This window comes from Ornithorhynchus anatinus, chromosome 11, assembly GCF_004115215.2.
Source record: "Ornithorhynchus anatinus isolate Pmale09 chromosome 11, mOrnAna1.pri.v4, whole genome shotgun sequence".
Taxonomy (NCBI): Eukaryota; Metazoa; Chordata; class Mammalia; order Monotremata; family Ornithorhynchidae; genus Ornithorhynchus; species Ornithorhynchus anatinus.
The window spans coordinates 2,107,838-2,123,622 of NC_041738.1; the positions used below are offsets into that span (position 1 = coordinate 2,107,838).

The 15,785-nt window shown below is 52.4% G+C and overlaps 1 protein-coding gene across 1 annotated transcript; it reads right to left on the reverse strand.

Moving 5' to 3' along the window:
- Positions 1-10,966: 10,966 nt before the first annotated feature.
- MRPS24 (mitochondrial ribosomal protein S24) lies at positions 10,967-14,378 on the reverse strand. The gene is made up of 4 exons (XM_029075391.2): positions 14,116-14,378; positions 13,996-14,043; positions 12,707-12,818; positions 10,967-11,393 (listed from the first exon to the last, which is right to left on the reverse strand). The coding sequence occupies exons 1-4, from the start codon at positions 14,152-14,154 to the stop codon at positions 11,110-11,112; spliced, it is 483 nt and encodes a 160-aa protein (XP_028931224.1). The 5' UTR covers positions 14,155-14,378; the 3' UTR covers positions 10,967-11,109.
- Positions 14,379-15,785: the final 1,407 nt, after the last annotated feature.

Consider the following 15,785-nt stretch of genomic DNA (forward strand, 5'->3'; position numbering starts at 1 on the left):
AGAAGGACCTGATTATCACGTACGTACCCCAGGGCTTAGTAGAGTGTTTGGCACATAGTAAGCACTTAACAAATACCATTATAATAATAATTATTATTATTATTAAGCTATGGGGTAGATACAAGTTAATCAGGTTGAACACAGTCCATGTCCTACCTGGGACATAGTCTTAACCCCCCTTTTACAGATGAAGGAAGCAGTGTGGCCTAGTGGAAAGAACACGGGCTTGGGTTCTAATCCCAGCTCCACCACTTACCTGCTGTGTGACCTTGGGCAAATCGCTTAACTTCTCTGTGCCTCAGTTCCCTCATAGGCAAAATAGGGATTCAATCCCTGTGCTCCTTCCTACTTGGGCTGTGAGGCCCATTATCTTGTTCTACCCCAGCACTTAGTATAGTACTTGGCACATTGTAAGCACTTAATAAATATCACAATTTAGAGTAACCAAGGCCCAGAGAAGTTAAGGTGACTTGCCCCAGGTCACACAGGTCACACAGCAGACAAGTGGCCCGGGTCCTTCTTACTCCCAGGCCTATGCTCTTTCCACTAGGCCCAGGCTACTTTCTTGCCACTTACGTACATAACCGTAAATTATTTATATTAGTATAATATTAGTATATAGCATTAGTTATGTCTGTCTCCCCGTCTAGACTGTAACTTCGTTGTGGGCAGGAAACATGTCAACCAGCTCTGTTATATTCTACTCTCCCAAGCACTGAGTGAAGTGAGCCCGTTGTTGGGTAGGGATTGTCTCTATCTGTTGCCGAATTGTACTTTCCAAGCGCTTAGTACAGTGCTCTGCGCACAGTAAGTGCTCAATAAATATGACTGAATGAATGCTCTGCACACAGTAAGCATTAAATAAATAACACCGATTGATGGATTCGTTAAGCACTTACTCTGTACTAAGCACTGGGGTGGATACAAAATAATCAGGTAGGACATAGCCCTCGTCCTACATGGGACTCACAGTCTAAGGAGGAGGGAGAACAGGTATTTAATTCCCATTTTACAGATGAAGAAATTGAGGGCCAGAGAAGTGAAGTGATTTGCCCAAGGTCAGGCAAAGCAGACGCATGGCGGAACCGGGGTCTCCTGACTCCCAGGCCATGATCTTTCCACTAGACCACACTACCTCTCTCCCAAGGCACTACCTGGATTGGGGGGATGGGAGGAGGCGGCCCCCCACTCCAACCCCTCTCTATAAATGTCCTCGGAGAAGCAGTTTTGCCTAGTAGAGAGAACCTAGGCCTGGGAGACGGGAAACCTGAATTCTAATCCCAGCTCTCCCACTTGCCCGCTGGATGACCTTCAGCAAATCACTTCACTTTCCTGTGCCTCAGTTTCCTCATTTAGAAAATGGAGATTAAATTATCTGTTCTTCCACCCCTTAGACTCTGAGCCCCATCAGAGACAGGGACCTGATCTGACCTGATTATCTTGTCTCTACCCCAGGCTTAGTACATACTTGGCATATCGTCAGGGCTTAACAAATATCGCTATTAATATTCTAATTTTGGAGAAGACCAGACTGGGGGGGGGGGGGGGCCTTCCCAAGGCCCTGTTGCCCACTCTCTGGCCTCTGTACCTTGGAATGCTGGCACCTCCCAGCAGAAGCAGGGAGAGGGAAGAGGAAGTTCAGTTTGAGATCATGTCCCTGGAGTCATGCGATACTTCCCTGGAAGCAGGGATTAGAGTGTCACACTCAGAGGACAGTGCCCAGTCCAGCTGTGTCCTTGGGGAGGCAAGGTCAGACTTCCTTCCCCAGCTTCCCCCGCAGCAGGAATCTTCAGGTTTGTGTCTGAAGTAGATGTTCAGGCCACTCTGGAAGGACCAGGATATTTACTGACCGACAGAAGCCAGCACACATTCCCTGCCCTCCAGCAGCTCGCCATCTAACGCAAACCGTCGGACTTAAATTATTCACAAACTGAGGGAGCGAGAGGAAGAATGAGAGGACAGTGGGGAGGAGGATGAATGCCAAAATCGGATTCATAATTGCCTATTTCTAAGTCCTGAGGATAGATATAAATATATCGGTGCTAAGTGCACGTTTCAGTCATCTGGGTGACAGCTGCCTGATTTCGTATGGCTTTTATGTATGCTTATGTTTCTTGGTTTGTCCTCTTCCTCTCATTACACCGTAAACCTCTCAAGTGCAAGGACTGCGGCCTGATCGTCTGCCACTCTCTCAGCATCTCAGAGACGCTCCGTAAATTCCACTGATGAAAGTCCCCCTTCATTAAGCCCGGATCTCCTCAGTAGTAAAATGGAGAAAACAACTCCTTCTCCCTTCCAAGATTTTGAGGGTGCAGAGCTATGGCTGTATCTATCTATCCCAATGCTTAGTATAGTGCCTGGATCAGAGTAAGGGCTTAATAGATACTGTAATTTTTATTATTATTATTCAATTACCATATACGGGGAGTTGTGAGTGGATAACACTCAACTTTCCCTTTTGTCCCATCTCCATCCAATTCACCCTGGGTCCTCTTTAACCAGGAACTGCCGCCTCGACATCAGAATTCTGCAGAATCTGCCGACGGGGAGGTGGGGCGCCTAGAGATGGGTTTCTAAGCTGCAGTTTGAGAGATAAGAGGTCAGAAGCAAGTCACCAGCCAGAGAAGACTGCTAAATATTGAACTGCGGAGCCCATGGAAGCCTTTTCTGGGGAATCAAAATAGTAATAATTATGGTACTTGTTAAGCGCTTGCTATGTGCCAAGCACTGTCCTAAATGCTGGGGTGGATACAAATTGATCAGGTTGGACACAGTCCCTGTCCCACATGAAGCTTACACTCTTAATCCCCATTTTACAGCTGAAGCAACTGAGGCCCAGCGAAGTTAAATGACTTACCCAAGGTCACAGGGCAGACATGTGGCCGAGCCAGGATTAGAACCACGGTCCTTCTGACTCCCAGGCCCGTGCTCTGACCATTAGGCCACGTTGCTTCTCATGACTGTCCTTTCTGGCCGGTTAAAACGTGAGGAAGTGAAAAGGGGAATGGGCAAGAAAGTGTTTTGATTTGAGACCCCGGTTGGGCTTGGCACCAAGTCGAGAGCTCTGGCTCTACCAGTAGCTCTAAGGCTTAAGAGCTGTACCATTTAGCACGAGAGAGCTCTCAAAGGATCGAAGGGCCTTGCCGGCAGGTAACTCTATATTTATTTGTCCTTCGTATTCAAGGATGACGCCATCGGGGGTGAATTTTACCCATGGGTGCAGGAGTGGCTTAAAAGGCTCATGGATGACCGACGGACTGACGGCCCCTGTTGTGCCGACACGCTCGCTGGTGCCTGGTGCCATTTGCCATTTCACTCTTTAATCCCGCGATCCTCTGGAGCTTCGGTTCGAAGCGCTCCTCCAATCCAATCCTGTCCTCGTCGCAGCACGAGAGGCTGATGTGCCCGGCGCCATTGTCTCCCGGCATCCATCTGTCACGTCGTGTTGGCCGAGACCACGTTTCACAGCCTCTTTAAAGGGTCGCCTCATTTCAGTTCACCTTCGAGCAATCGTTCGGGGAGCCTGCCGTCATCCATTCTCCCTCGCCTCCCTCAGGGAAGCTGGGTTGAAGGGTGGTCAGATCTTGATCGATCAGTCAATCACTCAATGGTATAGATTCAGTGCTATGTGCTTGAGAGAGTACAATATGACAGAATTAGCAGACACGTTCCCTGCCCACAACGAGCTTACAGTCTAGAGGGGGAGACAGACGTTAACGTAAATAAGTATTGAACAGATATATAAAAAAGTGCTGAGCGATTGTGGATGGGGCAAGTATCAAATGCCCAAATGAGTCTTGAGTAGGGGATTGGCTCGGCTGGGGTCTGTGGCGGGTCCGAGACTGGGCCCCTTCCAGGAGGGTGGTCAGCAATGTGGCTCTGTTGAACTTGAGTCTAGGTTGAAGCTAAATTCTCAAACCGTCACCAGGTTATGCCGGCAGTTTTGATTACCCTCCCCACTCCAGTGCAAGTGAAGAGCAAACATCTCAACTCTGTTATATTGTACTCTTCCAAGCGCTTAAGCACACAGTAACCGCTCAATAATTGATCGGTTGATCCCAGCTGATAGTAATAATAATTACGGTATTTGTGACGCGCTTACCATGTGCCAGGCACTGAACTAAGCGCTTGGGTGGGTACAAGTAAATCAGATGGGGCACAGTCACTGTCCAATGAAGGGCTCACAGTCTCAATCCCCATTTTAAAGATGAGGTAACTGAGGCAGAGAGGAAGTAAAGTGACTTGCCCAAGGTCACACAGCAGACAAGCGGCAGAGCCGAGATGAGAACCCATGGTCTTCTGACTCCCAGGCTCTATCCACTACACCACGCTGCTTCTCGATGGTGCTGCTCTCTATTCCCTTGTCTCTGGGCTGTCTGATAAGGGAGTCCGCGCTCCCTCCGGTAGTCAGTCAGTCGTATTTATTGTATGTACTCATTCCGCTCGGTTTCGAGAAACCGGGTCAGCCTCAAAGCCTCTTCCTTCCTTCTCCAGTCTGTTTCCTCCCTGGAGCTCCCTTCCCTGGCCACCGGCATCCCCTGTCAAGGGTCCCGAAGGAATCTTGTGACCCTCTTCTCTTCTGCAAGGCAGGAAGGAGGGAGGGAAGACAGGAAAACGGAAGCATCGGGGATCTCGGTGAAAAGGAAAAAATTAGCACATGGAGGTCGGCGGGCCCACGTCTTCCCAAGAAGTGGGTCAGGGCACCGAGGCAGTGGGATGTCGACTGTGGGGGCAGTCGGTGACCCCTGACCCAGCCCAACAGTGACCTAGGGGCCCAATTGGGAGGGGAACTTGCAGTTCCTCCTCCTTGGAAATTCTTTCCCCACTCCTGAGTTGAGAAATCTGCCCCCTCTTCCACTCCTTCCATGGCTCCTAATTAGATTGAAGCTTCTTGGCAACCTAACTTCCTTCCCTTTCCTGAGCTGGGGCTGGGCCGGAGCTGGCCCCAAGAGGAGGTTCGATGGGGAAGCGGTCAATTGATCGATCAATCAGTAGTATTTATTGAGCATTTACTGTGCTAGACGCTTGGGAGGGTACAATAAAGTTGGTAGACACGTTCCCTGGCCACAGTGAGCTTATGTTCCATCAGCGTCTCGCTGTCCCCTTGTCTCCTCTTCTCCCATTAATCCCAGCTCCACCACTTATCCGCTGCGTGTCCCTGGGCAAGTCACTTCAGTTCTCTGCACCTCAGTTACCTCATCTATAAAATGGGGATTACATCTGTGAGCCCCGTGGGACAGTGACTGTGCCAAATCTGATTTGCTTGAATCCACCCCAGAGCTTCGTAGAGTCCCTGGCCCATAGTAAAGGCTTAACAAATATCACAATTATTAATCCTCTTCTCCACTCCTTTCTGCAACGTCCTGACTTGCTCCCTTTATTCACCCCCACTCCCAGCCCCACATCATACATATGTACATATGTACATATCTGTAATTTATTTATATTAATGTCTGACTCCCCCTCTAGACTGTAAACTCGTTTTGGACAGAGAATGTGTTTGTTTATTACTACTATATTACTCTCCCAAGCACTTACTACAGTGCTCTGCTCAAAGTAAGCACTCAATAAACGCAACTGACTGCCTTACTCACTATGCCCCAATCTCATCTATCTCTCTGCTGACCTCTTTCCATGTCCTCTCCCTAGTCCCTCTGTTCTATATGTGCCAAACCACCACTCTCTCCACCTTCAGAGTATTATTAAGGTCCCGTCTTCCAAGACACCTTTCCCAATTAAGCCCTTTGCCCCGGCTCGCTCTCCCTTCTTCGTTGTCTATGCCCATGGATCCTTCATTCATTCATTCAATCGTATTTATTGAGCACTTAATGTGTGCAGAGCACTGTACTAGCGCTTAGAAAGTACAATTCAGCAGTAGACACAATCCCTGCCCACACCGGGCTTAAAGTCTAGGGCGGGGACGGGGGTGGACAGATATCACAATAAGTAAACACACATCAATATAAATTAGTAGAATTATAGATATATACATAAGTACAGTGGGGCGGGGGGGCGAGCAAAGGGAGGGAGTCGAGGTGACGCGGAAGGGAGGGGGAGCTGAGGAAAAGGGGGCTTAGTCTGGGAAGGCCTCTTGGAGGAGGTGCACCTTCAGTAGAGCTTTGAAGGAGGGAAGAGTGATTGTTTAGTGCACTTGAGGAGGGAGGGACGTTCCAGACCAGAGGCAGGACGTGGGCCAGGGGTCGACGTCGGCGAGACAGGCGAGATCGAACTTTGACGTTTGGACATTTGATATTCACCCCATCACCAACCCCACAGCACTTGTGTACGTATTTTAAAATTATACGTTATAAACGATTTATTTTAATGTTGGTATCTCCCTCTAGAGTCTAAGCTTATTAAGGGGAGTGTACGTATCCCCATTTCTGTTGTATTGTACTCTCCCAGGTGCTTAGTGCTCTCTCCACATAGTAAGCACTCAATAAATACCACTGATTGATTGATTGACTACCAGGCCTGGGCTCCTTCCATTAGGCCACGGTGCCTTTCCGTTGCCTTGCTCCAGTGCTTGCCTTTCAATGGGGTCACGGGCATCGACCGAGTGGCACTCTGTCTGGCACTGCCAACCCTGATCTGGCCTGACTCTACATGGCAATGCTGGGCGAAGGGCAGCTTTAAGTGCCTCACAGTAACTGACGCTCACCCTCACATGCACGGTCTGCAGTTCGCTGTGGGCCTCGCTCCTCGGCCTCTACCTGCACCTTATTGCATACTGAGTTTCTTGCTCAACTGGCATTGTCATCAGGGACTTGATCATGGCACTGTAGTGGATGCCATGAGTTTTTAGGGCCTCAGCTTTAGCTCTTGAAGTTAGGAAATGTAGGACTCGAACATCTACAAGAAGTTTTTCTGGAACTTGGGGCGAGGGTTCCTGGACGGGCTGGTTTTGGTGGTCTGTCTCAGAGCCCGGAGAGACGCCGGGAAATGGATTAAAGCAACAGTGGGAGAAAGGCATCAACCATTCCAGCCGTTTGGGTTAGGGCTGCCGGGGCTATTTGCTGTTTGCATTTATGCCCCGTCTCTGGCTTCCCCGACGGGAAAGAAGCCACTTTCCAGGCCAGGGCTCATTCTGTTCAGAGCAACCCCAGGCCTGCCACACCCTACCCCGCTCTGCCCTCCAAGAACCCCTCCTGCCCATGTGCTGTATATCCCACCCCCTCCCCAATCCAGACAGGAGTCTGGAGGTCCCAGATCTGCCGCTCTTGCAGCCAGATCTGTTTTGCAAAGGGAAAAATTTGAGTAACTGTTATATCCTACTCTCCCAAATGCTTAGTACAGTGCTCTGCCCCAGGCAAGTGCTTAATAAATATGATCGATTAATAAAATTAGTGCACCAACACCTCCGGGGGGAAGGGAGGGGATACGCTGGCATGGCCAGGGGCTACAGGCTGAGAGCAAGGGGAAGGGGGAGGCTAGGGAGCGACTGCCAAACTCAAGTATCCGGATTTTTTTTTCGAGAAATCTGACTTCCCTGCCCACAGCAAAGACGACCGATGACTAAATCCCTCCTTACTTTCTTCTCCCTGGCATTACTCACTTTCCCTCAGCCTCTCCCCCCGCCCATGAGTCCCTCCGCGTGTCCACATCCTGTGTCTGGTTATGCTTGGAGCCCTCAGACAGGCCCAGCTCTGTGTCCGCCTGCCCGGGGGATCGGGGCCCGATGACATTCTCAGTCCTTCGGGCAAGTTCTGCTCACTGCTCCCAGGTGCCGATCCAAGGCGGAACGGTTTGGGGTGTGGAGAGCGGCCGGCAAAGACGGAAAGGGATGATCTCATCTGGAAACTTTAGCCTGACCCTCCCACTAATCCCACTGCAGTCACAGAGAGGCCTCTGAGCTACCAGTCACACCCGAGGGGATAGGGAGGGTGGGCACAGAGCGGGGCCTGGAGGTGCCCCGGTCTTTCTGAGGTGAAGAAGAGGGGGCCCAGGAGGAGGGGGAGACCTGAGTTCAGTGACAGCGGCTGGCCCAGACACCTCCTCGTCACACCTCGGCCCAGCTGGCTCTGCAGCCGAGATCAGGTGCTCCAGTCAGGTGTTTCCACCGGCTAGGACTCCCAGCGCCACAGCGGAGCGGGGATGGCAGGAGCGTGGTACCCCCTGTCAGGTGGGAAGCAGCATGGCCCAGTGGAAATCATCATAATAATAATGATGATGGCATCTGTTAAGCGCTTACTAATGTGCAAAGCACTGTTCTAAGCGCTGGGGAGGATCCAAGGTGATCAGGTTGTCCCAAGGGGGGCTCACAGTCTTAATGCCCATTTTACAGATGAGGTAACTGGGGCACGGAGGTGACTGGCCCAAAGGCACACAGCTGACAAGCGTCGGAGCCGGGATTTGAACCCATGATCTCTGACTCCCCACCCCGTGCTCTTTCCTCTGAGCCACGCTGCTTCTCTGAAAGAGTCTGGGCCTGGAAGTCAGTGGAACTGGGTTCTGATCCTGACTCCGCCACTTGCCTGCTGAGTGATTTTGGGCAAGATGCTTCACTTCTCTGGGCCTCAGTTCCCTCATCTGTAAAATGGGGATTAATCATCCGTTCTCTCTCCTACTTGGACTGTGAGCCCCATGATGGCAGGGATTGGGTCTGATCTTGCCACTTGCCAGCTGTGTGACTTTGGGCAAGTCACTTAACTTCTCGGTGCCTCAGTTCCCTCATCTGTAAAATGGGGATTAAGACTGTGAGCCCCACGTGGGACAACCTGATTCCCCTATGTCTACCCCAGCGCTTAGAACAGTGCTCGGCACATAGTAAGCGCTTAACAAATACCAACATTATTATTATTATTATTGATCTAATTATCTCGTATCTAGTAGAGGACTTGGCATGTCATAAGGTCTTTAGAAAAACCATTATCATTGCCATTAGTTGACAAAGGACCCCACCCCCCTCAGAGGACCTGCCACCTGGCCCCTCTTCCACTTTCAGGCTCTGAATGTTTTAGGTGTAGCCTCCCAGTCTTGAGGCATTTCTGGAATTTGGAGGAGGGAGCGAGGAGATTTAAAAATCTTTTTCCATTTTAGGTCAAAACCCAAACGAGGGGCCCACCAGGGTAGCCTCCAGCCTCACTCCCTACCCCAAGGAACTTCCAAATCTCAGCCTGTCCCACCATGCCCCCAGTGTCCGAGCAGCCATGTTTCACAGAGCTGGCCAGCAACAGAGCTGACTGGCCACTTGGTTTGGACGAAAGTTTATTTATGAGGCTGGCGAGGTCCAAAGGCCCTGGCACCCGGGCCGCAGGAGTGAGATTTGAGCAGGGGTCCCCCCCTTGCTCCTCCCAGGCTTCTTACAAGAGCCCCAAAATGGTGGCTTTCTGACCTGCTAGCTCTTTGAACTCTGTCCTCCCCTCTGCCCATCGATCTCTACTCCCCCTAAAATCCCTACCACTTGTTTTGGCTCTCAAAATGAAGTCACACCGTTGGACTGAGGAATATTTTCCCGCTGGATGGAGAGGCAGAGAGGATCAAGGCTGCCCCAGCGATGCCTGTGGCGGGGTTGGGGTAAGGGGGGACACGAGGGGACCCCTGGGGACACACACACAACCCTCGGGCCCCCAGCTGCCCTGCTTTACTCCAAGCAAGGAGAAAAGGAGCTGGAAAAGTTCCCCACCATGGGACTGGGGTGAAGACCTGGAATAGGAAGTGGCAACAACCACTGGAAAAAGCAATAGGAAGGGAGGGGGCTGCCAGCGGGGGCCGGGCTGCCCACAGGCTTTTCCCAGAAGCAGTGATTCACTCCAGAGAGGGAGTGTCCATCTCCTAGGGCCGCCTGCCTTCCCCCAGATGGACCGGGGGTGAGTGAAGTAATCGGGTCTGCTTTGCGGTGGGAGGCTGAAGCCTTCACAACTGATTAACGTTTCCACGGCTCTCGGTGGCCTGCTTACTCAACGGCCGGCCACCCGGGGTGGGGGGACAAGGACAGGAACCTCAAGGCAAACAGGCTTGCGATGGGGAGGGACAAGCTCCCTAGGGAACTGGGAGGAAAGTTCATATACCGGAGGCAGCAGGGAAACAGAACCGACCGTCCGTCTGGGCAGAGCTGATCCAGTTCCAGAACCCGATGAGGAACACAAAGCCCCCTTTGAGGTGCTTGGCTCATCCTGTTTTCCTCGCACCGGTGTTGCGTTCACCCTTTGATGGACATGAAGGGGGGAAGGCCCTCCAACTGACCCCAGATGGCAAGGATGGAAAGGAAACTTGTTTCTATTTATTGCTCTTGATTCTATTTATTGCTATTGTTCTTGTCTGTCCATCTCCCCCGATTAGACTGTGCGCCCGTCAAAGGGCAGGGACTGTCTCTGTTACCGATCTGTACATTCCAAGCGCTTAGTACAGTGCTCTGCACATAGTGAGCGCTCAATAAATACTACTGAATGAAACAAGTCAACTCCCTGCACTAGGGAACCCTCTACGGGGAAGGGTGGGAGTTATGGCTGGTTTCTATACGGAAAGGGGTATGGGGGAAGGACCAGTAAAAGGAGAATAATCCTGCTGGGAGTCCAGCAGCTAGGAGTCTGGAGAAAACGATGTCGACCCTCAACTGGACACCTGTCCACAATACATATCTCACTCTTGGAACGAGTCTTTATCTCTTTCAGAAACTCAGCCCTCTCTCAACAACCATTGAATGGGACGGAGGAATGCTGAGGGGTGGCACCAACCCAACCCTTGGTCCCAGAACCCTTCCTCATTTCTCCCTGCCTCCCCCCAGCACCATTTAGAAACCCCGAGCTTGCCCTAACCCAGAGCCGGCGATCGGGGCGGGCAGGTACACCGCCAGCCGTCCACCCGTCGGCGGGACCCGTGGAAGAGGACCGAGGGAGGCGGTGGTCGAGGAGTGGAAATCCCACCCTTCCCACCCAGAAGGGCTGGCGGGGAGCCAAGTGGCCAGCCCTCTGCCCTGTTCGGCTGACCTTTTCTCCTCAGAGATCCGGAAGCATCAAGCAGGACGGCAGGCGCTAGCCAGAGTTCTTTATTGGCTAGTGCCCCAGAGGCGGTGCCCACCAGTCCCGAGGGGTAGAGCTCCCCCAAACCTGTTCAGAGGCCCTGCTCCACCTTCCCGCCGCGTCCTGAGCCCCGGTCTGGGGCGCCACGCTAGATGTACTTGTAGACCACCTTGGCTGGCAAGGTTTGAAGGTGCAGGCGGACGGGACACTTGTAGAAAGCCGACAGCAGAGCCTCGCTGTAGCCCACCAGGAAGTAGAGCTTGTGAGGGGGCAGCCGCTGCAGCAGCAGGGCACAAATCAACAGCTGGTTGGCCCGGCGCTTCAGGACCAGCTGGTCGGCCAGACAACCCGGGAAGGTGCCCAGCATGAACTTGCGCAGGAAGACGTCTTCCACGGTCCGCTCCGCCACCCCGCCCTCGCCATCCAGGTTGCCTGTAAGGGGCAGAGGACGGTCAACATCCCAGTTGCCCACAACATTTTTCTTGCTGGTCGCCTGCTCCGCCACGCTCTGGAGGGAACTTCAGGGGACCCGCTCCAGGCACCTTAGTGGGGGTCCACCTGGACTGAGTCAATCAATGGTATTTGCTGCTTACTCTGTGCCGCACACTGTAATAAGCACTCGGGAGAATACAGCAGAGCTGGTAGAAACGTTCCCTGCCCACAAACAGCTTACAGGCTAGAGGAGCCAGGCGTTAAAATCAATTCAGGATACGTACATGAGGGCTGTGGGTGAGGGGAATATCAAGTGCTTAAAGGGTACAGATCCAACCAAATGTCTCTTGCCTTGGTCCAGTCCTCTCTGGGACCCCAAAGAGGGGTGAAGTGAGCAGAATACTGGACTGCCCCAGCTACCCATCAGAATTCCTGAACTGGGGTCACGCCTTGAATTTTTAGAGCCCTTTTGGTTTTTCCAAAGCAGTGCTACCTGAATTATTTCACTGAATCCACTCACCACCCCTGTAAGGTAGGGAGCACCAAGTATTAAGACTGTCATTACCCAGAGGAGGAAACGGGGCACAGGGAAGCAAAGTGACTTAGCTAAGCGGGGCCAGGGGCAGACCAGGATGAACACCCGAATCATCCGCCTCCCCAGCCCTGCTCCTTCCACTCAGCCAAATTGACACCGGGGGTATCGGTAGCCCAAGGGGGTTTCCCTGAAGCCTGAAGGTTCCTGGTGGTCATGAGGTTCAACCTGGGCCCCCCACGAGCAACTTCATTCATTCACTGAATCATATTTATTGAGCGCTTACCGTGTGCAGAGCACTGTACTAAGCGCTCGGGAGAGTGCAATACAACAATTAAGAAACAGACGCATTCCCTGCCCGCAACGAGCTCCAGGCCCAAGGACACCATTTTCCTTTCCAGAGGCCTCAGATCACCTGGGGCAGAGCTCGTGGGAGCCCTGGCAACCTCAGCAGCGGTCACGGGCTCCATTCAGAGGATTAAAGCAGCATGGGAGACGGAACGTTTTGGGTTTTAATCCCGGCTCTGCCACTTATCTGCTGTGTGACCTTGGGAGGGTCACTTCACTTTTCTGTGCCTCGGTTACCTCGTCTGTAAAATGGGGATTGAGACTGTGAGTCTCACGTGTCCCACCGGATTTGCTTAGATCCACCTCGGTGCTTAGTACAGTCCCCGGCACAGAGTAAGCGCTTAACAAATGCTATAATTATTATTATCCGAAGGAACTGAACCACAAACCCCTGGCAGAAGGAAAGGCAAGGTCCAGGGGCAGCGCCACTCACTTGTGTGATGAGACAGCCAACCCTTGCGGTGGGCGATGTAGTGGGGGGGATGCGCCTCCTCATAGGTCACCGGTTTGTTTCCTTTCCCCACGCGGACACGGGCTGCCCGGTTCTGTGGGACAGCAAGGCCATTCATTCATTCTTTCAATGGCATTTATGGAGCAATAACCGTTTGCAGAGCACTGTACTAAGCGCTTGGGAGAGACCAACACCACAACAGACGCAATCACTGACCACGACGAGCTTACAGTCAGACCCCGATGCGGCTTCTCCCCCAGCCCCCACCCCCAAGAGACCCCTGGGGACGCGGCGTGACCTAACGGACAGAGCATGGGCCTGGGACTTAGAAGGTCATGAGTTCTAATCCCGGCTTGGCCACCTGATAACTGTGTGATGTCGGGCAAGGCCCTTAATAATAATAATAATGTTGGTATTTGTTAAGTGCTTACTATGTGCCAAGCACTGTTCTAAGCGCTGGGGTAGATACAAGGTCATCAGGTTGTCCCCCGTGGGGCTCACAGTCTCCATCCCCATTTTCCAGATGAGGTACCTGAGGCACAGAGAAGTGAAGTGACTTGCCCACAGTCACCCAGCTGACGAGTGGCAGAGCCGGAATTTGAACCCGTGACCTCTGACTCCCAAGCCCGGGCTCTTTCCACTGAGCCACGCTGCTTCTAGCCCGGGCTTGGGAGTCAGAGATCACGGGTTCGAATCCCGACTCTGTCACTTGTCAGCTGATGGACGGTGGGCAAGTCACTTCACTGGGCCTCAGTTCCCTCATCTGTCAAATGGGGATGAAGACTGTGAGCCTCACCCGATGACCCTGTATAATAATAATAATAATAATGTTGGTTATTGTTAAGTGCTTACTATGTGCAGAGCAATGTTCTAAGCGCTGGGGTAGACACAGGGGAATCAGGTTGTCCCACTTGGGGCCCACAGTCTTAATCCCCATTTTACAGATGAGGGAACTGAGGCACAGAGAAGTGAAGTGACTTGCCCACAGTCACACAGCTGACAAGTGGCAGAGCTGGGATTCGAACTCATGACCTCTGACTCCAAAGCCCGTGCTCTTTCCACTGAGCCACGCTACTCCTCTGCCTCCCCCCCCCTGCGCTTAGAACAGCGCTCTGCACATAGTCAGCGCTTAACAGATACCAACATGATTATTATTACTGGAAGTCCTGGGCCTGGTCGGAGGCCCTGAGTGAAGGATGCTGGGAGTTCGGTCTTGACATCAGTGGGGGGGGGGGGGGGGAGCAATGGCGCCCAGTCCCGGCCTCTACTACCTTGGAGCAGGCCGCAGTGGTGTGGATGGAGCGGGAGGCGGACAGCACCTGAAGGGGAAGGAGAAAGATGTCACATAAAGCCCCACTGACAGCCCCCTCCACCCCCTCCACCTCGCTCACCCTCAGGCTGAGGCGAATTCTCCTCAGGACCGCCGCCATCTTGGGCCACTCCACGCGAAAAAGGCGGGAGGGGGACCCTAAGGACTGTACCACCACAGGGGCCCGAAGGAAAGGAAACCCAGCTCCCGTCCCTGACTTCTTCTACTCAGGGAGAGGGTGTGGATCGTGAAGAGCTTGACGAGGGAAGCGATCCGGGGAATGTCCGCCCGTCGAATCTCTAGGGAGAATTCGGGTGGCCCGGCCGTCGCTTAGGTTCACCTCCCCGGCCCGCTACTAGGTACGGTCCAGTGTTAGGCGGGAGAGCCCTGAGGGCGAGACCAAATTCGGAAAAAAGGGGGGGAAGGATGGGGAGAGGAAAATAATAATGTTGGTGTTTGTTAAGCGCTTACTATGTGCAGAGCGCTGGGGGAGATGCAGGGTCATCAGGTGGTCCCCCGTGAAGCTCACAGTCTTCATCCCCATTTTCCAGATGAGGGAACTGAGGCACAGAGAAGGGAAGTGACTTGCCCACAGTCACACACTGACAAGTAATAATAATGTTGGTATTTGTTAAGCATTTATTATGTGCAGGGCACTGTTCTAAGCGCTGGGGGAGAAATAGGGTGATCAGGTCATCCCCCGTGAGGGTCACAGTCTTCATCCCCATTTGACAGATGAGGGAACTGAGGCACAGAGAAGGGAAGTGACTTGCCCACAGTCACACAGCTGACACGTAATAATAATGTTGGTATTTGTTAAGCGCTTACTATGTGCCGAGCACTGTTCTAAGCGCTGGGGTAGACACAGGGGAATCAGGTTGTCCCACGTGGGGCTCACAGTCTTAATCCCCATTTTACAGATGAGGGAACTGAGGCACAGAGAAGTTAAGTGACTTGCCCACAGTCACACAGCTGACAAGTGGCAGAGCTGGGATTTGAACTCAAAAGCACTTACTATGTGTAGAGCACTGTTCTAAGCACTGGGGGAGATACAGGGTGATCAGGTCATCCCACGTGAGGCTCACAGTTAATCCCCATTTTACAGATGAGGGAACTGAGGCTCAGAGAAGGGAAGTGACTTGCCCACAGTCACACAGCTGACAAGTGGCAGAGCAGGGATTCGAACCCATGACCTCTGACTCCCAAGCCCGGGCTCTTTCCACTAAGCCAAACTGCTTCTGAAGAAAAGAAGGGAGGGAAGAAGGGGCACCAAGGAAGAGCAAGAAAGGCCCATGGCGCGCATCCTATGTCCCTTCGGCTAACAAGGCCCCGGAGACAATAAGCTTTTTGCCCAAGAGGGAGAGCTCATTTTAGCAGTTGGACTCCAGATGCCTTCCCTGACTAAGCCCTGACTACCCCTATTCCATTCATTTCTTCGTATTTATTGAGCACTTACTATGTGCAGAGCACTATACTAAGCACTTGGAATGGACAATTGAGCAACAGATAGAGACAATCCCTGCTCAACGACAGGTGCACAGTCTAAACGATGCCTCTGATGCCTCGCCTAACTATTTGGGTAGGAATATTTGTAGAGGCAGCGTGATCTAGAGGACAGAAACCGGGCCTGGGCGTCATTCAGGCGTATTTATTGAGCGCTTACTGTGTGCAGAGCACTGTTGGCACTCTGTTATGAGTCCGTAGGACCTGGGTTCTAATTCCACCTCTGCCACTCGTCTGCTGCGTGACCTT